Genomic DNA, 24,450 nt, shown 5'->3' on the forward strand with positions numbered 1-24,450 from the left:
TACCAAAATGTTTTAGCCACTTTTTTTTTTTTTTAAATAAAAATGTGAATAAAGTTGTTTGTTTTAAACATGACTAATATAGTAATACAGCAACAAATAAAACAAACAATATTTTATTTGCAAAAAAATGTATTTGTGTTTTCTGAACAGGAATACAAGACAGACAACCAATGTAGTGTTAAAAATAAGGAGGATTAGGTCTGTTATTACTGTAGGAAAAGCATTCACTTCTATATGTCAGCAATATGCATAACAGATCATACTGAGTTCAAATAGTGTAAAAAAAAAAACCCATCCAGTTACAAAAGAAAAGACAGCCATTTTTGAACTGTAACTCGGAAAAAAAAAAAAGAAAAACTTTGTTCATTGCAAATCACCCAATCACATCACTCAGGTGAAGGATGTGCGCATATATATATATATATATATGTATAAAGTATAAGCAAATTAAAGCCATGCAGATGGGGAAAGCAAAGGAACATAAACGTTGGCATACAATAAATATACAGCTAAAGGTTACTTGCCCATCATGCTCCCTTAACACACACACACACACACACACACACACACACACACACACACACACACACACACACACGCGCGCGCGCGCGCGCGCACACACACCCCATTTTAACAGGCTGCTAGTCATTGGAAAATACTTCAAACCTCCACAGGGTGGCACTGCAGCAAAGAAAATGTAAAAGCTGGAAACCAAGTCAACAATTTAAATCTGAAACATTAGAAAAAGAAAAAGTAGGGGGAAATAAAGGGGGGGGGGGGGGGGGGGGGTAAAGTAATATGATTGCCAGAAGAGAAGGTAGTGCTATATTCAAGTTTTATCCCCCTGGCTGTGTTCTCTCACAAACAAGATGTGTAGTGTGAATATGCTGACGTGTTGTCGCAGAGAGGAGCATAATACCAATTATGACTCACAGGCCGTGCTGTGCACCTGTCAGTATGAAAAGTGGAGTAGTGTTAGACACAAAACAGGTTTGTTTTCATGGATTGTAAAATACAAAAAGTGTCTCTTTTAAATTGAAAAGCAGACTATGCTTCATTCCACAGGCATAGGTTCACGATCACAATAAAGTCCCACAAACTGATGTAGAGTTAACCATCGTCCCCGTCTTTGTTCCGTCATAATAATGACAACTGGTTTCTGGTGTGCACTTCCACAATAAGATGGCTTCAAACTATCAAAGTGGACATAAATAAGAGGCGATGACAGGCAGTTTACGGGAAAATGATGCTGAAAAGCAAAAGTCAAAGAAGAGAAGTGATGCAAGTCATAACAAGACGTGTGAAGACAGGTGAACTCGGTCAACAGGTTTCGCATCCATTACCAAACCTGCCACATGACTGTGGGAAAGAATAGGATGAGGCAATTTGTCACCCAGCTAACGTTGCTCAATCAAAAATCCCTTCATCGACCCACAGACATATTCTCCCTCTGTGACAAAAAAGCTTTTGTTTTTCTTCATAGAGATGTGAAACACGTGCAAACTGAAGAATGAGTAAGGAGATGTTTCTTGTTAAGTGGAAATGGGGCACTACACAAAACACGCAAACACTTGCACAGATTGAGAATAGAAGCTGGGAAAACTTCCAACATTTCTCCCAAATAAAGCCCCCCAAACACACACACACAACATGCTGCTTCTGCAGCTTCTGAATTGAAAATCACAAAAGGCCCTTCAGGTATCACAGTAAGAAAAAAGGATGTAAAGTCTCCTCCTCTGGACTATTTCTGGAAATCGGGGGTGGCTGAATAAATAGAGGAAGGAAGGAAAAATGGCTATCATGTGAGAGGTGGGGTGGGGGGGGAGAAAAAAATATGGCAAGCACATTAAAGCAAAGCTCCCAAAATAGGAAGTCCACACGGACACTTAAACCACACAGGGGCTTCAAAATCTTCAATAAATTAACACTTAAAAAACTATTTTTGCCTGGCATCAAAGCACAGAGGTCAGTGGAGAAACAAAGGCAAACCAGCACGCGCTCAGACGACACAACCAACACGGTGAAAACAGCTGGATAACAGCTGTGGCGAGGAACAAACGCCTCGCCGCAGGATTCGGCTTCGCTTCCTTCCATCCCATTCAAGCACAGGGGTAATGAACGAGTGTAACAACAAATAAGGCATTTCAGAGAGGAGGAAATAGATGTGTAGTGTAGACAAAGTTGTTTGTTTTAACGTAAGCACTAAGAAACATCATGAAGATATTTCTGCCAGACGCTGCAGCAGAGTGGAGAAGCCGGCCGCCTGCTGGGAGAGCTCTGCGACACGGTCCACCATCTCCTGGGTGGCAGATACTGATGGATAGTTCTGTGCAGCACCCTTTGTTGCCACCACGACGGCCTTCAAAGCTTGGCAGAGCCGTCCCCCCGAGGTAGTGATCTGATGGGGGGAAAAAAAATATTAAAGATATTACACCGCTATGAAATGCCGGATCTAAACATCATGCCAACTTTTCCACATACTTTGGCCCGGAGGTCAGCAGACGTGAGAAGACGGGAGAGCGTGTCCCCGATGAATACCAGCTTGTGCGCAGTTACAATGAGGCTCTTTCCTCTGGCGACGAAGATTCGAGGAGGTTGGTTTCCCTTCACGCTGCTGAAGAGCACATCGACGGCGTCCGCCAGGCAGGAGAGGTGAGCGAGGCTTTGAGAGGAGTAGAAGGAGAGCAGCTCTGAGTCCTCCAAGGAGAGGGAAACTGGCAGAGGAGGGGAGGGGGTAAACTGAAAAAGATGAGAAAGGAAAATGAAAATCAGCACAAGAAATGTAGGAAAGTAGCCAGAAGGTTTCTAATTTGAATTAAGGAGAATGAAAACAAGACTTTCAGATACATAAACAGCAAACTGAAAGAAGTCCTGAGAAATGAAAATAAAAAACACAACGCACATATTTACAGCACTGTGCAAATCTCATTATTTCTTAGGATATTGCATGGAAAATGGGAGCAGCGATTTATTAAAACATGTGGAAACATACATAAAAATATAGTATATAAGGCAAAAACAGAGGTGGTACAATATTGGTTATGACTGGCTTTATTCTTCACAGTCTGAACTCTCTTATGCAATCCTTGGTGTCATTTCTTCAAGCAGTCTTTGGTTCTCTTCTCTGTCAAGATGGTCCCACTCTGCTTCAATAATGTTGAGGGTCCAGGCTCTGCCACTCCACTGACAGTGTTTTTGGGATGACGGTCATGCCGAAAAACGAAGATGCTGCCAGTGTGAGATGTTCTTAAATGGATCATAATCTGATGTTCATGATGACCTGCGGTCATAATTCAACCAATTTTGACAAGATCTCAAACAACACTGTCTAAAATACAGCTCCAAACCATGACAGAGCCTCCTCCGTGTCTTACAGATGCCTGTGGACACTCACTTCTGATGAGGCTTCAGTGAGCAGCAGATGGATCAACTGAAGCATCTCTCAGCCCCTGTGCAGGGTCTTTGTTGGATTTTTTTCCCCATGTATTACAAAGAACATGAAACTGTTCATCTGCTGTAGATAATTTTGGGGGGCTTGACATTTCTTTTGTCCTCCACTTGTTCTGTCTCTTCAAAAAAAATTTTAAGGACACATTTCACAAAATGCTGAGAAAAGTTACATATTCCGCTAATTGCTCTTTGGGAATCACCTAATTCATGCAAAAATACAATTTTATGTCTGTAACTGTGTCATCTTTGTTATATATTCAACTAATAACAAATGAAGTTTTATTCTGGCTCAATCAAATAATTCAGTGCAACAGCCTCCACTTTCCATCCTAGAAACACGTTACAAAAAATTGCTTCGGTCTCTCAGTTTTATAACATGTTGGTTGAGAAGCACAGAGGCACCTCAGACAATAAGCGACAGGAGTGAATACAAGACTTAGAAGAAGATATTTCACCCATTGAGTGGAGTAAAATATGTTTAAAGACACACACCCAAACCATCGAACAAATGTCTCCCCTGCAAAACTAAATAAATTTGATCCTAATATACTGGACAAATGTTGTAAGTGTACCAATCACCAAGCTTCATTGTATCACTGTTTGTGGAAGTGTAAAAAGATTGAAAAGTTTTGGTGCTCAGTGTTAAAATGCATTTCTCGGGTCCCATGTTCCCCTGTTCTGTTAAGTCCTGTGTTCTGTATTTTAAGCATTTATTCAGATGACTGTAATTTATCTCATACAGAGAGAAAGACTGTTTACCTTTGCTTACTGCAGGCCAAACGTTGTGTTGCAGTATGCTGGGAGAATGTTGATAGCCCCTCTTTTGACCAATGGTTAAACAATGTAACATCAAGTTTAGTTTGTTTAGGGAAGTTGAGGAAGTGGGGAGAGAGTGAGGTAATGAAAAATACATAACTAAATTTGGGAATATGCGTTTTTGTTTGTTTGGTTTTTTTAGCGCTTTGTATTTTTATTGCTTTCTTACTGCCATATGTTCAAGATGTTTAAAGTGTTGGATGTTTTTGAACGCAAAATCCAATAAATATATGTTTTAAAAAAAATGGGATCAAATGATGTGTTGTTGCAGCAGGCAGCTACTAACAAAGTGCCTAAAGATACCACTTAATATTGGTTCTTTGCTAAATTATGATGTGTAGACAGAACTCTGGTTCATCACTTGAGTTAGGTGCTTTTTACGATTGCATGATTCATACGTCTGAAAATGGTCAGGTAGGAGGACTGGACTGAAAATGAGTGAAAAAGCAGCCAAAGAAAAACTTTAAGGGAGCTTCAGAAAGACTGGAGAACTATTGCTCAAGACCACTTTAAACAATTACAATAGAGTCAGATATAAAGAAATGAAAGGTGGCTCAAGACTTTTGCAAAGTATTCTATATTATTTTTTAACCTTAGCAATAATCTGCAACCATGTCTTGACTAATCATTTAGTCCACAAAGTGTAAAAGACGCTGAGAAACCACCTGCAATAAACGTCTTAGAGTCCAAATGGCTCCTTCTGATTTATTTCTTTCCTAACTGAGCTCCAAAATACCAAAACAGACTGTCACAGGACTGCATCCTAAAGCCCAGAAATTCCTTCATCTCAAAGCTTAAGACATTTTCACATTTTATTAACACCCCACTTACAAATCGTGTGCCAGAGAAGGCATTTGATTGTCAACGTAGTTCTAGGCTTCAGTCAACTGACTTCATATTTTAATATTAGCCAGCAAAGACAAAGTCCTAAATGTCAGAGTTTCCTATCAGAGTTGCGCAAGAATTGCAGCTACTGTTAATTGTGCCAAATAACTGTTTAAGGCTGTTTGTCTTCATAAAATCCAAATAGGATCAAAGCATGTGATACATACACAAAAAATGGTCCTAATATAATAGTCAAATAACAGGAAATGTATTAATAACACATGAAAAAGCTGCTAATGAGAGCAGAAAATATATAACCAAATTAGCATATGGTAAGTCAAAGCAGGCAGCCTTGAACTGAACCCGAGTCGTACAAACAGAGGGTCCATACAGCACGTCAGCCACTGCTCAAAGGATGACTGTGCTCTTCTGTCACTCATTGTCCTGGAGTCTCCATCCTATGTAAGAAAGTCTGTTGAGATCCACAAGTGACCTCTTGTTACCCGTCGATGACAAAACAAAGGAATGTAGCGAGGGGCAGGAAAAATGCAGACGGAGCAATAAGAAGACATGACTTCAGTCTGATGCAACAGAACTGACTTCGAGTTTGCGCAAGACAGGACAAGGTGTGATTAAAAAAAAAAGCTCAGAGACTGTCGTTGTGTGTAAACTGAGCACAGCATGGTCGTGTTGATGCCTGTGGTGTACCACAAGGTTCAATTTAAAGCCCCATTTTATTTTCCGTCTTCATACTCTCACTTGGCAAAAGTATGTGAACGTATATTTTTAATTGCTGTGCAGATGACACATACATATACATCTAGGGTTGACACATGGTGATGCAAGAAGCCCATGTTCACAGAGATGAAGGCCACAATTTGTCAGGCTATCAAAGCAGAGTTCTCCTCAAACACCCTGAGGTGACTGAGGGAGAGGATCAGCGCTAACCCAGAGTTTTGATGGATGCTTGCTCACATCCAAGTTTTTTTGGCTGCACCTCTACCACCATCTTTCCCTGCTGCTCTGCTTTATTCTCCAGATTTCAACCTCATGCGCTTTTCCAAAATGGAATTCAAGATTTCTTTTGGCACAGTGGAGGAGATCCAGGTGCCTGAGGTGCTTACAAAATGGGCCAAGGAACGGCGTATCCATCCACAATGTGACTAGTTCTGAAGCGATGGAGGCCAAATACAGATAAAAAGAATTTCATTTTTTTGATGGCACTTCATACATTTTTGCTGATGTATGTGCTTACTTGACTTTCCTGTCAACCTGGATGACTGATTTCAGAATTAACTGCGGAATAAACAGATTCATTTGAAAGACTGCAGTAGCATACAAATACACAGCACTAGGTTAACTTATGGAGTATAAAGCTTGTATTGCTAAAACAAACAGCTGCTGCAAACTGGATTAAAGAGTCATACTGTTCACTAGTAAACAGAGCAGACTGTGAAAACAAGAGTGAATCGATGCCTTCGCTGTGGGGAATCACTGTGAGTGAGTCAGGAGCAAAGGATCACGTAAACAGAAGTAAAAACACAGAGGGAACAGCTCACCCGTGGCTCTGAGGTGATAGTTTGTGTCTGTCCGTTCTCAGTGCGGGCGTCAGGAGGCGGTTCAGGTTTACCCTAGAGCAAAGTGACCAGAGAACATGTGTGACTAGTTACCAGCAAAGGAAAAAATGTGTTAAAGCACAATAACAGAAACTGTAAGGAATTAGATGCATATATAGCATAAATATCAAGGTAAGGAAGAAATTAATGTGATACTATAAAACAATGCATTCCTAACATAATAAAAACGAACCTGCAGCTTTACATATCCAACACTGTCTCCAGTAGGAGCTGGAGCCGGGATGGGAGTCAAGCCGATCCCAGCATACTCGTTGCTGGGGTCATCTTCTTCATCAGCAGGGCCCACTGTGAGCATCACCGTGGCTGGAGTAGGAGGCAAGGGGAAAGCAGGCTGAGGGGTTGGAGGCAGAGGCCTCTCCTGGATCCAGCTGCTTTTACGGGAACCCATTCCTCCTCCAGATGACTTCCCATCAGGCACCGGGAGCGCAGGCAACGGCCTACGTGACAGAGATTCTTGGGAAGGCAGACGGGGCCGGCCCTGAGCCTGTAAGAGGAGGGTGCTTTCCTCAAGCGAGCGCTGGACCAGCGACAAGAGCCCTTCGGATGGAGGAGCGCTACCGACGGCAGACAATGCTGGGAGCAGGTCCGATAAGCGTGCCCAGGCCTGCTGAAGGGGTGGCGGGGGATCCCCTGAATGACTGGCTTTCCAGGTGGACAGGATTTCAGCCAGTGAGGTAGCCAGGTCCCGTGACGACAGAGTGGAGGGCGAGTTGGAGACTGTGGTGAGCACAGAGTGGACCAGACTGGAAAGCGAAGCTCGCCACTGCATGTCACCAGAGCCGTTACTAGACACAGAGAGGCGGCGTGTGGAGGTGGAAGAAGATGATGAGGAATGAGGAAGGACTTCGACAGTCAGAGCTGGCATGTCATAAATCCCACCATCGGGCTCAGAGTCACCACGGCTATTATCTCCACCACTGGCTCGTTTCTCGGATCCAGGAACGCAAGAAACCCGTCCGACCTGAGGAACTTCCTCCCCACAGAGGCTGCTGGTCGACTCTCCCGGTGCCAGAGGGACGCCCGGAAGTGTAGGGACACTGTAGACTTCATCATCAGCTTCGTCAGGCTGAACATCTACTGTGGCCTTAGTCAGAGTGATTGTGGGGACATCATAGACCTATCAGTGAAGAGGGAAAAGCAGATTTGATTGTTTAAATAAATAAAGAAAACATTGCAAAACTTTGAAATTTGAAAAACATATGAAGAAAGGAAGGAAGATACTCCAGGTAGATTCTTTATTATTTAGTCCAATAATGGCATAATAATAATAATAACATTTCATCCATGCAGTAAATGCAGTAAGTACCAATTATATGCTACATTAAAAAAAGGAACCCATACGCACTCCGTAGGTACATCCAGCAAAGAGTTACTGACTCCCACTGATGCAGGAAACACATTTTTATTCATTAAGTCTTAAAGCAAGTGAGCCTGCAGTCCACATACAGTGACTGCAGGCAAGGAGGGAAAAAATAACCCAGCAGCTGGCACACATTTTCAAGCAACTTTAAAGTGGAGACCACTGGGGGCAGGGATGTGGTGGTGGTGGTGGTGATGGCGGTGGTGTATCCTTGGCATGGTTGTGACAGATGGGTGTGACTGGGAGAAAAATAGAAGCAGCATTTGTACTGGATAGACTGGCTCCAGGAGCACACAGAGACAGGTGTGGCCTCGCCTCGAAGGGGGGCAGGGAGACAGGCTAATACTGGAATGTGGGAAGAAATAGTGGCGGGGTATATGATAGTCATCTCTTGTTCTTTGCTTGTGTAGGCATGCATTCAGCACAGCAGATTCCCACAGTTCCCAGCAAATTAATATACTAGGGTTGGGGGTAATCAGAGCATTTTGATTCTGCTGGATGTTTGTCAGGTGACAAATATGACAGGAACAAAACAGAAACACAGAAGCCCTGTGAGTAATTCTCTGTCAGACGCTCTCTAAAGTTGATTTTGCGTTCTGTGTGCCGGGAGATGAAGCACCAACTGCAACGTACCACTGTTTCAGTAATTCCTCTAAGTGATATTTAATACTGGTTTAATTAATTAAATAAATGTGTGTGGACCTAGATATGAAAACAGGTGGATGGATTGACCACAGGAAAACAGTTTGTCCCAAACATTTAATCATTATAAAACACTGAACTTCCAAGCTACCACAGCCAGCAGTGGAGCTCATCGTGGCCACACAAGGAAGGCAAAGAGGATATAAAGCCACTTGACAGCTCACGGTCAAACAAAAAATAAGCGGTTGCTTTAGACACTAATTCAGAGGTTTATCCATAAGTCAGCCTCGTGTGCAAAGTCTTTACCTCTGACTCAGCGTCGGCCTGCGGTGGCACACTGCGGGGGGTGTCGTAAATGCTGTCATCTTCTCCAAGTGCAGAGGGGACTGGATGCTGCCACCTGCCCTTCGGAGGTGTATCGTATACCTAACAAGGCAACATTAGAATTTAAAAAAAGAAAAAAATCATAAAAAAAATATTTAATTTAACACTAAAATATTCCCAATAAATTGCCAAACAAGTACCATCCAGGAGTAATAAAAGGATTCATGTACATGGTGAAGGGCTTTTCCTGGCTCAAAATAGACGTCTTTAAAGTTTTGGTGCGGGGCGTTGACAACGGACATGAGAACAATCAGTCCACATATAGTTAGGGAACAGTCTTTGTTACCTTAGTTAACACAAGTTTATGCAGTTTCCTGATATTTGATAAACAAAACTGTTGTAAATCAAGCCATGCTTAAAAAAAAATACTGACTTAAAGTTATTTTGTAACACTTCTGGTGATTTTTCCACTTCTTTCACAAACATCTTCTGTATGCAGAGGAAAAAAACTGCTTATGATGTCACCCAACCTGTTTAACACACCACTGAAAATGCCTCCTCCCCCACCCCCTAGATGAAACCCAGCAGGGTTTCCAAAGAACGAAACAAAAACCAAGCATTTAACAAAAACGAAACACTTATTTTTTAACTGATATGAGTCACATTTCTTTTTATCAAATGGTCAAAACTGAACAGGAAACGCAGATTTTTTTCTGTCCGGCAAGGAAACAGGCTCACTGCCTTCACAGCATGCAGAGCTGCTGAGCCAGGAAAAACCCTGTTATTAACAGGTAATAACTTTATTCTTACTTTATAAATACTGGAGAATTAGATAGAACAACTTTTTATCGCTTTAAGTACAATCGTCACATACCTGATCGTCAACAGGATCTGAATAATCCTGATTTTCTCCCTTTTGATTCTGCACACTGCTGCTTTTCTCCACGCCATTACTCGTCCTTTCCTCCTTTCCCTGGGGGGCTGCCCTCTGTTTGCCCTCTTCTTGCTGCAGGCTTGCTGAAGTTGCTTGAGCAGCAGATTTGGGGACAGAGTTAGAGTCAGCTGACGGCAGTGATGGTTGTGTGTCCTTCCTGGTGACGCTCCTTACTGGAGGTGCTGGTGGAGGTGGTTTGCGGGCGAAATTTGGCGATCCAGGAGCCCTGACCTGGCCAGCTCTGATAAGCAATGGGGATCCCCGGTGAGAGGCAAGGCCGGGCTTGCCCCTGGCAGCGGCAGGGGTGGGCGAAGCTCCCTTGAGCAGGGCTCGAGGAGACGCTTGGGCAGAGGTTATCTGAGGCGGGTAGTGGTGAGCCAGAATTGTCGCTGGTGTCCTCGGAAGGCTCACTCCCGCAGAAGTGGGTGTTTGGTACATCCCAGGTGTGTCCTGGTTCGCTTTTGATTGGGGGGTAGCTGTAGTTCCATTGGTTATCAATGGTCCATTAGAGCAAAAAGCACTGGCCACAGAGCCTCCCGTTGGGGATTGGTAAACATCATCGCCTGCAAGAGGCGTGCCTTTGGGCACCAAGTAACAGTCATCCGAGGCCCCCGTGGTTAGTGTTTCTCTGGGAACAAGATATGTAGCGTCCTCTGCTTCATCGGCCGTCCTCGGCACTCCGCTGGGGGCAAGATACACAGACTCTGAAGCCAGGTGAGCTCCTGGCTGCCTCGCATGCTGAGCTGCTGCAGGCGCGGGACTCACTGGGCTCTGATAAACCGCTCCTGTCATGTCTGTTCCTCGTCCCCTCAAAGAGGGTGAGCGTGGACGCCCCACCACCCCGATATCCCAGTCAGGTCTGGGCCGGGTGCCAGAGCTAGAGTGCGAGCGTGGCCGCCCGCCCTCAGTTCTGCGTAGCTCCCCTGATCTCGACCCCGCTCCTCGTCCCTCGCCCACCGCTGGCGGGGAGCGATAAACTCCGTCCGCATCATTCGCGGTCCGAGCCAGCGGGGCACCAGGCGACAGGTAGACCGAGTCTTCACTGGAGCCACGACAGGGGTCCGAGCCAGGGGGCGGGGCGGTCTGAAGGAGTCGAAGGCGATTAGCGGGGGCGATCCCCTGTCTGCCATGCAGCGAGCAGAGCCACCACCCGGGCCCGCCGCTCTGCTCCTGTTCAAGAACCATGAGGATGTCGCCCTTTCGGAAAGCCAACTCTTCTGGGCTTTCTGCCGTGTTGTCAAACAACGCCTTTGCCAATACCGTCTGTGCAGGAGGAAGAGACGAGAGCAGCAGTGATCAGCACTGACCCACAAAAACACACACACAAAAACAACAACTAAAATGGCCATATGAAAGCACAAATTAATCAACAGCCTGAATTCACACTCCCTGCACGCCACAAACAAACAAGTACATTGACGTGGCAGTGCCAAGTGAGGAGTATAAAAAGGGTGATTGTTTCGATGCTGAATGGAGAGTGAAAGGGAGTGAATAGGGAAGATCTCGTTAAATGTCTGTGTGAAAGACCTGGTGGGGGGGGGGGGGGGGGGGAATTAGCAAACGAAAACAAAACAAAACAAAAAAAAGAAAAAGATGGAAAATTTAAAAGCCAAATCAAAATTCACAGCTGTGCAATTCATCCTGAGGAAGGGAGAAAGAGGGCCACAGTCAGGGAGGATCAATGATCAAATGGACACAAGAGCTTAATGGTAATGAGCGGGATGAGAGGGAAGGGGGAGGGGATGAGAGGCACATCTGTCCCTTGCTGTTTAGGGTTTAATTGCCAACCCAAAGCCAGAGAGTCAGGCCCCCTTTCATTCTCTAAACCAACCCCCCGGGGACAACCGAGCTCCAATGAGCCATGTGGGACCTCTTTTGCAATGGAGGCACTGAGGATCCCAATATAAGACACAGAGAACAAATAAACCTGTTTAAAAAAAAGAAAGAAAGAAAGAAAGCGAGGAAAGCAAATTATTCCTTGACTTTCAAAGTATCCGAGCTATTGCGACACTGCCACACGAACACATGCAAATCCACGAACACAAAGAGAAAAACTGTACTCACCGAGACAGACATGATTGCCAAGTGATCAGCTTAGTCTCCGAGAAATTATCACTCAAGTGTCCACACCAGTCGGGTCATTTTTGGGAGGTCAGCTGTCACGGATATTCCGGTGGGCAGAGACCCTCGGTGCCGAGGCACAGCTGGCTCTGTTTAGGACACATCGCCCGGTCTGGGGGCTCCGTCGTCCCCGGTCTTCATAAGGCTCCTAAAATCCACACGGAAACGCTTTTTTAAATGTTTATTTTCTCACGAGTCACATGTAATAGGTATAGACAGCAAAACTTCACCCGTGCGCTCTGAGTCTGGCGTGAAACTGAAAGGTAGGCGGACGGAGGTAACACCTGTCTATGCCTTCCACGCCCAGTAACGTTTCTTTAAAGGCAACCCTATCGGGGGAAGCCCGCAACAGCTTAGCATCGTTTGCAAAAAAGAAGCGGTGTGCAGTGAGCGTCTAAAATACGGCATGCAGCTGTGTATGAAACCGCTATCTAGGTCAAACGATAATTCATTTGAACAGTAGCCAGTATAAATAGACGTGCAGTCGCGGCCTAGCCACTAAACACCAGCCAACGCGGGCTAACGCTGCGCTAGCTAGTGCTGCTTTAGTTCAAAACAACAATGGCACCGCCGTATAAAGCGGCCAAAGGCGATTTATTTACCGAACAGCGTTAGCACTCAGGACCGCCGTAATGAAAATTATTACCTTTCTCTCTTCTTATCGCCGATAAACTTCCCATTGGGGTACAGCCTCTGATACGTAAATCCCTTCTTTTCATGCGTGAAAATCTGCGGTCATCGCCGTTCAATCATCTTCGATGACAACAAAATTATCTCCGCCCCTTTCTTAGGTCGTGGAGCTTCGCTGATCTACAAGTAACACCAGGGCGTAAATTCCAGCGTTTACACCAATCCCGACATGTGTAAAATCGCGCAGCTAGCCGTCGCCTCAAAAATAGAGCTCTTCTGATTGGCTCGTTCCCAAAAGTTGCGTTTAAGGACGACTGACTCTGTAAACCAGGTAAACGATTTTCAAATGGGGAAAAATAACGGTCAGCTGCTGTTGGCAACTGCTGTTATCTTTATTTTCCATAGAAAAAAGATAAATTTGCACAATTACTAGTATTATTAAAGTGAGCATGGTTTCAGCACTTTTATATACATATGCACACAGCCAATTGCGAGCGAAGTAGGCTGTATGCTTTTATTTTGACAGAGGGACGTTTACCCGGAAAATATCGACTGTAGCGACACGAATCGTCAGTAGTCAAAGGTCTTTGAGAGTCTTTTATCAAACTATTCCTCTGCACCTCTTCGTGTTGAGCTTTTCATGCATTGCAGGGTGAGACAATCCTCTTCATCACATTTGCACAACTGCATTTGCTTTGTAAAGTGTCGGACTGCGAGTGACAATAAAGTTGGGAATGAGAGCTCAACAAAGTGCATGGCCTCTGCCCTACTTAACTGCTGTTTGCGCTGAAAACATATCCGTGCGTGCTCTCTGTCCACAGGTGATGCTGAGGAGTGTATTCAGGTGCCTTAGGACCAATCTTGTAGCTGGCCAAAGAAATATGTCTCAAAGCAGTCTTTCTGGCAAAGTAGCCATAGTCACTGCCTCCACAGATGGGTAAGAATGACGTTATTGACCCCTGATTGTTGGTGCTGTCCAGGAAAAACAAACAGTAACCAAGCAAGGACTGTGTTAGTCACCTGTCTCCAATCATGACAAATCACTGATTATTGGAGAATTAGTAATAGAAGAGCTTAGTCCATGTTTGTTTGATTGTTTTGTGTATGTTCTAAAATGCTTATTTCTCAGATTCAGCACATTCATGAGAGTAATTACAGCTGTAAAGGGGTTAAAGCGATGCATCATAGAGCTCTTCTCCCCCCTCCTCAGAATCGGGCTGGCTGCGGCTCAGGCTCTGGGAAAAAGAGGTGCCCATGTGGTTGTGAGCAGCCGGCGGCAGGCCAATGTAGACAAAGCTGTGGCACTGCTGCAGAGCCAGAGCATCCAAGTGACTGGAACAACCTGTAATGTCGGGAAAGGGGAAGACCGAGAACAACTGGTTCAGATGGTAAGAAGCCATCCATCGTGCTCAGGAGTGCTCAGTGGTGTTAGAGCAGCACATAAACTATACAAGACCAAGCTTTGGCTCTTTATTATAACACAACTATTAAATGGGTGCTCATTTCTACATATATTTTTACTCTTGGACTCTATTAGAGTAGCTTCATGGTTCAAAATAATTATTATATGTCTAGCCCCTCAGTTGATCCTCTGTTAAAAAAAAAAAAAAAAAAAAAAAAAAAAAAAAAAAAAAAAAAACCTATGAAACTTTATCTGGCATGAGCCACTTGAGAGGTGGAGAAAAGTTCAGCCAACGTGCACCTAACAATTTTTATCAATCATTAACAATAAAAAGGAATCCAAGCTGGATTTTAGTAGAATAAAGTTCAGCCTGATATTTTCCCTGTTTTTTCAATGTAGTTCCACTTAAAGTTGCTATTTGTGAAAATGTGTTTTTATAATGTTTTTATATGAAGCCAAAGTCCCTCACTGCCACATTCCTCTGCCCTGTCAGCAACAGGAACGCTTCCAGTTACAGTTTCCCTCTTTTTCTATGCAGGAAATAAGTAACTAATTGGCAATGAGTTAAAATCACCCCAGATGCTTCTTACTTCTGCCAGGCTTAGTGTGAAGGGCAGAGTCAGAGCATGCTGCTAACACAAGCACTGAAACTACAGCTGTGCGCGACTGGACGACTCAGAGAACCACTATGACTGCTTCAAATACCTCCCGTTTCTAATGTGGACTGTATGTAAAGCGTTTTCACGATTTAAGTTGCTGTCACAGCTCTTTCGCACGAAGAGCTGAACCCACTCTTATGGTCTTACCAGACTGTCCAAAAACTGTAATTTTGCCTTTAGCTGCCTGTCTACATCTGTTATTAGTTACCCTGTAACTTTGGTGTTTTAACATATTTAGCTCTGACGCAAACTCATTAAAGTCCCCGATCATCCACACCACACCTGCAGGGCTTTCCCCACAGTTTAAGAGCCACTGTGGCTCAGGTGGTAGAGCGGGTTATCTACCAATCAGAGAGTTGGTGGATCGGTGTTTGACTGCACCCGCTGAGTGTGTGTGAACAGATAAAAGCTCGTATGAATGTGTGTGAGACTGGGTGAATGAGTCTGTATAAGTCTATGCTATTTAAGTCCACTTATCATGCACTGCTGTGCTTTCATCTGATTGGCTGCTCCTCAAAAACAGACTATTTGGACAGTCTGGAGCTTATCTCTATTTACCTCAGTGTTCACAGTCAGAGCTTTGTGCCTGAGATGTGCATGTTAAGGATATCTGTGCTCAGTGACATCACAGAGAGCTAAAAGCAGAACAAGCTGCCTGAAGCTGAGCGTTTCGGGCGGTCTGAGCCTGAGCTGGCTCACAGTGATTACTTGTACATATGCTGGTGTCATTATTTGAAACTCTCCATGTTACTGTGAGCAAAAAGTCCCCTTTCATCATCCTCAGTGGTGGTGGAAAAAAGTAAGTGGGAACCATTAGCTGAGCCTCTTTTGGTGGTTTGGTGGTTACCTAGAGCACTTTCTGTAGCTGCACATGCTCAGGGGGGGATAATGGACCCCTCTGTCTTAAAGAGGCACTCCAGCTCAGCCATATTAGGATGTCTGGTCCGTGATGTCATTCCACAATAACCGATGGGTTTAAGCTGAAGCAGATTTTCTTGGTCTGCTGTATTTTTAAGGTTGGGGTCGCTGTCATGCTGCATCACTCAACTGCTCATGAGCAATTCAGACAATTCATCAGACTGCAGACGTTTCCCAGAAGCACTGTGGACTGCTAAGGTGCTCTGTGGAAAACGTTAGTGGAGGTTTTTTACATTTTTTTTTGTGGTTTCTTCTGTGGAGTCCTGCCACGTAAAACATGCCTGCATGGTAGACTCATTAAGACAGATGTGAACCAGCTCCAGCCATTCCTTTAGCTTTTCCTCTGAGCTCCTTTTGGACTTTGTGTAGTATTTAGTGGCGTACCTTTGACCTTATTGTATTCAACGCTTGTTTTTAAGGATGACAGCGGCCACACAATTAAAACGCGTTGAGTTTTAGACAGTGTATCTGATTGTGATTGCTGAACAGTGTCTTTTACACGACTTTGTAAGAGTTTCATGAAAGCAAACAGTTCATCTTTTGGGCAAAGCGTGGTTCACATCAGCAGCTGCTTTTGTGACTCAAACTGCATTAAGAGATGAAGTGCACGTGTCTGTTAAAATGTCCTCCACTTGTTGGCGTCACTGTGTAATAGCGTGAACGAATGCTTGGCTCTGTGTTTGGTACAGACTCTGGATCGGTGTGGGGCCATTGACATCCTGGTGTCCAATGCAGCAGTCAATCCTTTCTTTGGAAACATCATGGACTCCACAGAGGAGGTCTGGGATAAGGTACGTACAAAAATTGAGCCCACACCAATCATTTATGATGTACGACATAAATTAGCATTTTTTTTTTTTTTAAATGAAGGATACAGTAGCACTGATATGTTGTCATAAAAAAACAACATAAATCCAAAATGTGGTTCTGAAGAGCTGTTTACGTCACTCTGAGATCACTCTGTTATTTAAAGTATTCACTGTCACTGTGTCGACATTTTCAGATCCTAGATGTGAACGTAAAATCAGCCTTCCTCATGACCAAGCTGGTGGCGCCTCATATGGAGAAGAGAGGGTGAGTGACAATGGCACCAAAAGGGGCGTCCATAAAAACCTGCCTGCTGTAATATTTCTAACACCTCTCACAGGTCTGTGTTTTTCTTTCAGAGGTGGAAATGTCATATTTGTGTCATCTGTGGCTGGATACCAACCAATGCAGGTCAGTGAGGAATTTCTCCTTGGCAGGAATTCGTGTGGTGCTGTGACTGAATCTCATCAGTGCGGTCAGGATTGGTTGGTCGCCTCCTTACATCACATCGAGACATAGAGATGGAAGTGAGAAAGCAATTCTCTGGAGAAAAGCTGTAATGTTAAGCATCTATGTTACTCACAGACTCCAGTATCTGCCAGTGTTTGACACAGCATTAGAGGTGTGGAGCCTGAGCTTTTATGGCTTTTGAAGTGGGAGAAAAGTCTTAGAAACCCTGTTTGGTAAGGTAGTCTTAGTGTACCAGGAGATTTCAGAAGAACATAAAAATCCCTTGGCGGTTGTGTCTGGAAAGGCATTTTGCATAAAAAAATTTGCCAAATCAAACATGCAGAGGCACCCGCTGTGGCGCCGTGTTAATAAGGAAGCAGCTGAAAGCAGCTAATAATGGATATATGCACTTAAAACGAGTGAGACATAAACCTGAATGTAAAGAAGTGACATGCTCTGTTTTGTTTCTGCAAACCTGTTCACGTGGTGTGCATGTGCACCTCTCCAGGCTTTGGGTCCTTACAGCGTGAGTAAGACGGCCTTGCTGGGTCTAACCCGGGCTCTGGCCCCTGAGCTGGCTCAGAGCAACATAAGAGTGAACTGCGTGGCCCCTGGAATAATCAAGACCCGCTTCAGCTCTGCGGTGAGGACACGCGCTGGAGTCCTTTGCTAAAAATGTGGTTTTTGTTGCATTTCAGTCGTGCTTTCTCTTATTAGTGTTGTACTTTTTATAATAAACTCTTTTGTTCCAGCTGTGGCAGAATGAAGGCATCGTGGATGAGTTCAAAAAGCAGCTATGCATTAAAAGGTGAAGTTCGAGGTCACAGGAAAGCTTGTTGGTAATATTCAGAGTCCAGGATTTGACACGTTGAATTTGCTTCTCCTGTCAGAGTTGGAGAACCGGAGGAAATCGGAAGTGTGATCGCGTTCTTGTGCTCCAAGGAAGCGTCCTACATCACCGGAGAGACCATCACAGTGACCGGAGGGATGAACTGTCGACTTTGAACGCATCGTTTTTAATCGTTGAAGCACAGAGAGCTCTGGGTTACTGTGAGCGTCTTGAGTTTTCTAGGTTGATTTTTGTTGTGTAAAGGTTTCTAATGAAAAATCTGATGTTTTTGTAAAAGAAAATAATTTAAAATGAGGAAATGTCATTTTAAACTGCAGCAGCTATGAGATAGAAGCTATTTCAGTGCATAAACATATTCATGATTTATAGGCCAGGGATGGTTTTATAAACTGATGTAATATCAGTCATTACATGAGCTGAACGTCAGGAGCCGTTTGAGAGCTTCGCCTTCATCGATGAACCAAATGGAGCGTGCACCAGTGTCATCATCAACCAGTTTTTATTTTGCATTTCATTTCATATATTTCATACAAAACACCACAAACTTTATTAACAGAGATATTATTACATATTGCAAGTTAAAAATATTTCATTTGTAACAGACAATCCAGATATGTTTTTAAAAAATACAATTTAAATGATTTAAAAAAAGCTGTATGACACTGCCTGTAACCGTGGCTACGTTTATCCACGATGTCAAAGCACCTGTTCAAGTTTTAATCGCCCTGAGTCAGGTTTATTTCAAGCAAATGGAAGATAAAAGTGTCCATCAGTCTCAATAGCATTTAAAAACCTGTTATTCTTTCCGACCATGTCGCCGGTGGAGGACAAAAATCATTTCATCACCTCCGTTTGTGTCCAGCAGACAATAAGCGGCGCCGGGTCATCGCAGGTTTCCAAAACTCCCTCAGGGTGGGCACGTAGGTGCCGTGTTTGGTCTTGTAGTAGCGTTTCATAAACAGCTGGGGGAGACAAAGGGATTCAAAGCACTAAGAATAAGAGTTTACTGTGTTACAGGCATCAGTTACAGCAGGGACGTCAAACTCATTTTACACTGTTTTAGTCCTGAGTGAGCCGGACCAGAGAAACTCGTCTTTCTATCAGTGTAAACACGTGTTTAATTGCACATTTAACCCCTGAGATCTAAAATTAGAAAAACAAGCCTCAGCACATCTCAGTTGTTCAGCTATGAGAGAAATGTCAGCCTTGATCTTTGGGCTTCAACTGTAAATTAATGTATAAATATACAGAAAAGGTCTTGTAATTATAAAGCAATGTTTTTGTTTTATTTTTTTTTTTAATTTCTGTGAATGAATTATAAAGAAAAACAAAGAGAAAACAGCAATGTGTTGTCATTTAATTTTTTTATCTATTAATTACTTTGGTGAAGTCTGAATGGCCATGACGGCGCTCTCTATCAGCAGGAAGAACTGTAAAAACTCATGAACATGTATTTGAGCCTGCAATTCATGCCCTCCACATTTTACAAAGCCACCCGATGTGCCAGATTGAAGTCCTTGCCAGGCCGATTTTGCCCCCCCCGAGTCTTATGCTTTACACTCCCATTTATACTATTTTGTCTGAAACTGCACATCATTCAGGTATAATCAAAGCTAAGACTGGATGTGTTCTGCATACGCACCCTGACTTTGAAGTTCTTCGTCGCCTCATCCTCTGAATCAGCCACGTAGTCGTCATCTTCTGCACCGGCCAGCACCTCTGAACAGAACAGTAAACACACATAAGCTCAAACCTTTGCAGGTGATACATTTCTTACATAATTACACCCCACATTCACCTGTGTCACTCTGCTGCTGAGAGGGAGAGCTTCTCGTGCTGTGTAGTGCAGGATGGTTTCTGTTGAGGGGAAACAACAGTAGCTGTTAACTGGTGAGTAATCACGGGGGGGGGGGGCATAGAGCTGACCTGCTTAGCTTCGTGCACTTCTAACTGAAGTCTAAAGGCAACCAGAAAACACTGAAGTACAAATGTTGATCAGTGTGTGTGATCTAGCTGCACATAGTTAAGTCATTAATATCAGACAAAAGAAACCAGAAATCTGTGGAGCTAAATCAGATGTTTTTATTGTATTCAGACAGTTTATACCATGTTTAAACGAGTCGACTGAACCACAATATCTATTTTTACTTCAAACATGTTCTTAAACAAATATGCAGCCATAGCATTACCCATATATTACTTATTCACACAGACCACAGTGCTTGGTTTATTGCCATTATGCACTTTAGTCCCTTACTCTTTGTCTTGCGAGCCGGGAGACTCTGTGTCAGACGACAGATGGCTGCTTGACTGTCTCTGCGTTGACGTTGTGGCCGGTGACTTCCTCCTCTGCTTGTTTTGTGCCTGGTAAGAGGATGTTTCCTCTGTCCCAGATGTACTAGCCCTGAGAGAAGCAGCTGACATTTCTTCGATGACAACCCTGGGCTCCATGATCAGACAATCGACAAAAACAGAGTAGAGGTGTTGATCTTCAGGGTGATATAGTGTTTTAACACCTAGCTTTCTCATCCGGGCTGCCAGGACTTCCCTGCTGCATCCCTCTTTTCTTATAGTTTCTGCTCGGCCTTCCTTCCTCCTCTGGCCACCTTTACTCTGCGTCTGCCCGCTCAGTCTCTTTTCCACGGGTGTTGTTACACTTAGAACTTCTTCCTCCTCCAAATCGCTTTCTCCTCTGTCAGAGTTCTTGCGCTTCACCCCACTCCTTTGACTTAGGGTGCATCCCTCCTCCTCCTCCAGCTGCTCTCGCCCTTCTTTCGCTCCTTTATCTTTGGCTTTTGGCCTCTGTTTCACTGAGGTGAATTTGGAGTTCAGCTGCTCATGTCCAGCATTGTCAGCTGGACCATCACTTCTCTGTGTTCTTTTAATGCCAGAGTTCAAGACCGGGACGTCTTCATTCGATATTAGTCCAATAACAGGTGCGATAAATGAAGGTTTGCTTTTTGGCTCGGCGCCCTCAGATTTATCCACTGACAACTTCCTGGCTGCTGTCGGCTGATCTGATGGGACTCTTCCCGATGGTGGCAGAGAGAGTGAAGCCAGGATGGAGTCTCCCATATTCGGAGGTAGTGACGCTGTAAAGAGCAAAGAGCATTATCATGAGCTGACACTCAAAGTCTTCCTGTCACAGTCGTCACAACACAGATCTTATCTTTTTCAACCTGCTGACTCCAGGTGGCCAAGGCAGGTTTCATGCTGAAGTAAAATCTTCAGGAGCTGGGGCTGCGTGGCTGCCCGTGCACACTCCTCCAGGACAGGGGGGGCGTCACTGAGCCACGCTACAGTCTGACAAAAAAATAAATAAAACTCAAATATTAGATCAATTCTTGCACACAGAAACTGTTAAAGCAGTGACGATAAGAGCAATAAATCATGGCTAACGCTATGGAAACAGCCATTTTCTCATTACCTGTACTAGGTTGGGAACAGGAAGCAGCTGGTCCAGTCGAACCAAAAACTCCCACAGCAGCTTCTCCAGCTCCTGGTCAAACGTTGCTCCATAATCCACAGGAAACACTTCCTGTCAGGAGAGGGCGTGAAAGTTCATCAGCGGGTGGAGGTGCTGAAGTGTGTGCTGTAGAGGCGAGGTACTCACTTTGTAGAACTTTTCTCTAATCGCTGGGTCTGTGAGGAGCGTGTGAATCAAAGAATGGAAATCTCTCACTGTTCTCATTAGTTTTACATCCTTACTCTGGGAAGAAAAAGAGAAGAAATTACATTTATTTTCTCCACAATCAGGAAATCTGCAAGTAAGCAAATAAGACATGTAGATTGGTAACATAAAAATCCCCATTTGGCACATCGTCTTTTTGAATACATAATCTTTGCATCACAATGCAAGTATTCAGCTACAAGTACTGTGCTGCAACACACTATGAGCTCTTCCCTAAATATCAAAGGTTCAACTGAGCAATGTTTAATTCCGAAATCACCTCCACGTTTTGGGGTCAGTGCCTGAAATGAATCAATCACAGAGCAGAAGAAATATGAAAACACTGAGGAAAATCAGTATCAAATTTTCGCCACAGAATAAAAGTTGTCAAAAATGGCAGTGTGATCTGTGAGGTCACTTACTGAAGAAGTTCCAGCAGGTACACGGACTCTTTCCAGGTGTTCCTCAATCACCTCAGCATCAGGCTGTGAACTGCACAGCTCCAAGATCAACTTGTTAAACAACAAACAAACAAAAAAAGAATGAGGTAAAGATCATCTGACTACAGAGAAACACCAGGTACAGTCCCCGCCTCCACTCTCATAGCCTCCGAGAGGACCGCCATCATATTTTTGTAATTTTGCATCACTGGTGTGTTTTTCCTCTCTTCTATAAAAAGGTCTGCATGGTGTGAGAATGAGTGCGTGGTAACTGCTACTGTTGTTACAAGTCAGTTTGTGAAGTTTCTTCCCTCCTAGATATTCAAGCATCAACTCTTAGTGGTGTTATTGCAAAGTGAACGTGTTTATGGACCACAGCAACTCAACCATGAAGTGTCAGACCACTTTAAGGCACAGAGCGGCGTCAACAAGTGCTGAGGGGCATAACATAGGCACTAACGTCTGTCTGCTGAAAGGTTCGTAACTGAAAGGTTCAAAGATTTAGTCTGTCTTTATGGCTTTTTTCCCCACTGGTATAAAATTCAGTCCATCTTAAGGCACTTTATACTGTAATATAAAGACCCTACAGTATTCTGGATCAAAATGAGTAACATAATCTTAAAAGTAGTGACAGTGTCTATCTCCCAAATCCAAACTGGGAACTGGTTCCTCAGAAGAGGGGCCTGAAAGCTGAAGGCTCTCCCTCCCATTCTACTTTTAAATACTGTAGGAACCACAAGTAAACACGCACTCTCACAGGGAAGTGTACTGTAGGGATAATATAAGGTCTATTAATGACAAGCTGTATGCAAGAAGAAGGATTTTAAATTCTGGATTTAACAGGGATCCAACAAAGGGAAGCCAATATAGGAGAAATATGCTCTGTCTTTCTAGTCCCTGTCAGTACTCTCACTGCAGCATTTTGGATCAACTGAAGGGTTTTCAGGGAGTGTTTAGAGCAACTTGATAATCATGAATTATAATTTTAAAGGTTAGAATTGGCAATAAATGCAATAAATGCATGAAAAAAGGTTCACTGAGACAGAGTGCTTCCAATTTTAAAGATGATGAGCAGATAAAAGAAAGCAGTCCTGCATAATATTTCAATTTGCAATCTGCAGGACATATCCTGGTCAGAAATGACTCCAAGTTTGTTCATAGTGTTACTTTTCCTAATCGATGCTGTGCTGTCTTCCAGCAATGAGGTTAGGATGGTGTGCTTCCTTTTTAATACTATGTCAAAGCCCTAATAAACATGCAAACTCCAGGCTAAAGCTGCAGAGGTGGAGACTGGGACTGTGCCATTCTTGGACACAGTACAGTGGTTCAAGCACACATTTAAATCCGATTTCCAAATCAAATCACTTTTATTGTCACATCACATGTGCAGGTACACTGGTACAGTACATGTGAGTGAAATTCTTGTGTGCGAGCTTCACAAGCAACAGAGGTGAAGCTTCTCCTGTTATACTCACTCTTGCTCTCAGCCCCACTGTCAGCCTGCCCTGGTGTCTCACAGTGAGCAACCCAGGCACAGCCTCACAGGAAGATGTCACGAACTCCTCCACAACCCCATACTGCATCACATCCCTCCGCTTCAGCACCTTCCACAGGGCTGCAGACACCAGACGCACAGGCGGGGCAAGCAGCTGGAGAGCAGCGAAAGGAAGGCTGGCATCTGCGCAAGAAACAAAAATAGACTACAGTACTGAATCACACTTGCATGAGCTCCTGACAGTAAAAGTTGGAAATAGTGGCATCAATCACCACACGTCCAGTTTAAACGTTACGCTTACCGCTTCCCTTTGGTTTTCTGGGGGCCATTCCACTGAAAAAGTCCAGAAGGAAACCGGCTCTAAAGTTGACGTTAGCTTAGCAACTTGGAGAGCTTCTAACCGCACTGAGCTTCAAAATAGCACGGGCACTAACACTGAATGCTGAGGAACTTATTTAGGAATAATAACACATACTAGCTCGAGTACTGTTTGGAGCCACCTGTTGATAAACATAAATGGCACTGCTGTTGTTCCGGCGATGCAAATAAAGCTCGTTCACGTCCATCAAAAGTTTGCCTTCTCGTCCTCCCGCCTTCACTGACAGGCTCGCAGTCATTCGCAGTGTTCATTGGAATCTGCCGAATGGGCGGTGCTTCAGATCAAAACACAATACTCCACCCCTGGCGTGTGTTGAAACGTTTTACACAAGCGCACCCAATCTGGTTTCAGGAAATGACGTATTGACGTTGCCTGCCAGCCAACACTTCATGATTTAAAGAAAACATTTAATGGAAAAAAGGTAAATAGAAATGAAAATTATATATTAGCTGAGGCGAGGAATACCAGAAAATATTAATTTAGATTAATTTAATAATTAATTTAGTTTATATCTTTATAACGACCCGAAAGTGTTTATTTACTGTTTCTAAATTGCAGTTTTTAGATGATAATTTTATTTATTAAGGCGAAAAAAAATCTGTACAAATCTACCTGATCCTCTGAAAAAAATAACTGCCACC

At 43.8% G+C, this 24,450-nt stretch overlaps 3 protein-coding genes across 3 annotated transcripts; 1 reads left to right on the forward strand and 2 right to left on the reverse strand.

Moving 5' to 3' along the window:
• Positions 1–655: 655 nt before the first annotated feature.
• On the reverse strand, positions 656–12,870 carry efs (embryonal Fyn-associated substrate). Its single transcript, XM_040045014.1, has 8 exons — positions 12,756–12,870; positions 12,053–12,257; positions 9,929–11,251; positions 9,037–9,156; positions 6,901–7,845; positions 6,651–6,722; positions 2,482–2,739; positions 656–2,398 (listed from the first exon to the last, which is right to left on the reverse strand). Exons 2-8 carry the CDS (start codon positions 12,062–12,064, stop codon positions 2,213–2,215), a joined length of 2,916 nt encoding a protein of 971 aa, XP_039900948.1. The 5' UTR covers positions 12,065–12,257; positions 12,756–12,870; the 3' UTR covers positions 656–2,212.
• Positions 12,871–13,265: 395 nt separating this feature from the next.
• Positions 13,266–18,722, forward strand: dhrs4 (dehydrogenase/reductase (SDR family) member 4). Its single transcript, XM_040045091.1, has 9 exons — positions 13,266–13,391; positions 13,561–13,676; positions 13,950–14,127; positions 16,408–16,509; positions 16,722–16,792; positions 16,885–16,936; positions 17,484–17,618; positions 17,728–17,783; positions 17,866–18,722. The coding sequence occupies exons 1-9, from the start codon at positions 13,380–13,382 to the stop codon at positions 17,978–17,980; spliced, it is 837 nt and encodes a 278-aa protein (XP_039901025.1). The 5' UTR covers positions 13,266–13,379; the 3' UTR covers positions 17,981–18,722.
• On the reverse strand, positions 18,308–24,146 carry tinf2 (TERF1 (TRF1)-interacting nuclear factor 2). The gene is made up of 10 exons (XM_040045039.1): positions 23,732–24,146; positions 23,411–23,613; positions 21,918–22,007; positions 21,439–21,534; positions 21,253–21,363; positions 21,005–21,128; positions 20,083–20,917; positions 19,624–19,682; positions 19,468–19,544; positions 18,308–18,787 (listed from the first exon to the last, which is right to left on the reverse strand). Exons 1-10 carry the CDS (start codon positions 23,757–23,759, stop codon positions 18,668–18,670), a joined length of 1,743 nt encoding a protein of 580 aa, XP_039900973.1. The 5' UTR covers positions 23,760–24,146; the 3' UTR covers positions 18,308–18,667.
• Positions 24,147–24,450: the final 304 nt, after the last annotated feature.

Source organism: Simochromis diagramma, unplaced genomic scaffold (assembly GCF_900408965.1).
Source record: "Simochromis diagramma unplaced genomic scaffold, fSimDia1.1 OVJJ01000590.1, whole genome shotgun sequence".
In the NCBI taxonomy this organism is placed as follows: domain Eukaryota; kingdom Metazoa; phylum Chordata; class Actinopteri; order Cichliformes; family Cichlidae; genus Simochromis; species Simochromis diagramma.

Excerpts from the sequence above, each read along its gene's own strand:
- efs (XM_040045014.1), bottom strand. Across the intron at positions 7,846-9,036 it reads AGGCCGACGCTGAGTCAGAG|GTCTATGATGTCCCCACAAT; the intron begins GTAAAGACTTTG and ends CTTCACTGATAG. Across the intron at positions 2,399-2,481 it reads CTGCTGACCTCCGGGCCAAA|ATCACTACCTCGGGGGGACG; the intron begins GTATGTGGAAAA and ends TCCCCCCATCAG.
- dhrs4 (XM_040045091.1), top strand. Across the intron at positions 13,677-13,949 it reads GTCACTGCCTCCACAGATGG|AATCGGGCTGGCTGCGGCTC; the intron begins GTAAGAATGACG and ends CCCCCTCCTCAG. Across the intron at positions 17,784-17,865 it reads AAGCAGCTATGCATTAAAAG|AGTTGGAGAACCGGAGGAAA; the intron begins GTGAAGTTCGAG and ends TTCTCCTGTCAG.
- tinf2 (XM_040045039.1), bottom strand. The coding sequence starts at position 23,759 with ATGGCCCCCAGAAAACCAAAGGGAAGCG. Across the intron at positions 22,008-23,410 it reads CAGTGGGGCTGAGAGCAAGA|TTGATCTTGGAGCTGTGCAG; the intron begins GTGAGTATAACA and ends TTGTTTAACAAG. Across the intron at positions 20,918-21,004 it reads TGGCCACCTGGAGTCAGCAG|CGTCACTACCTCCGAATATG; the intron begins GTTGAAAAAGAT and ends TGCTCTTTACAG.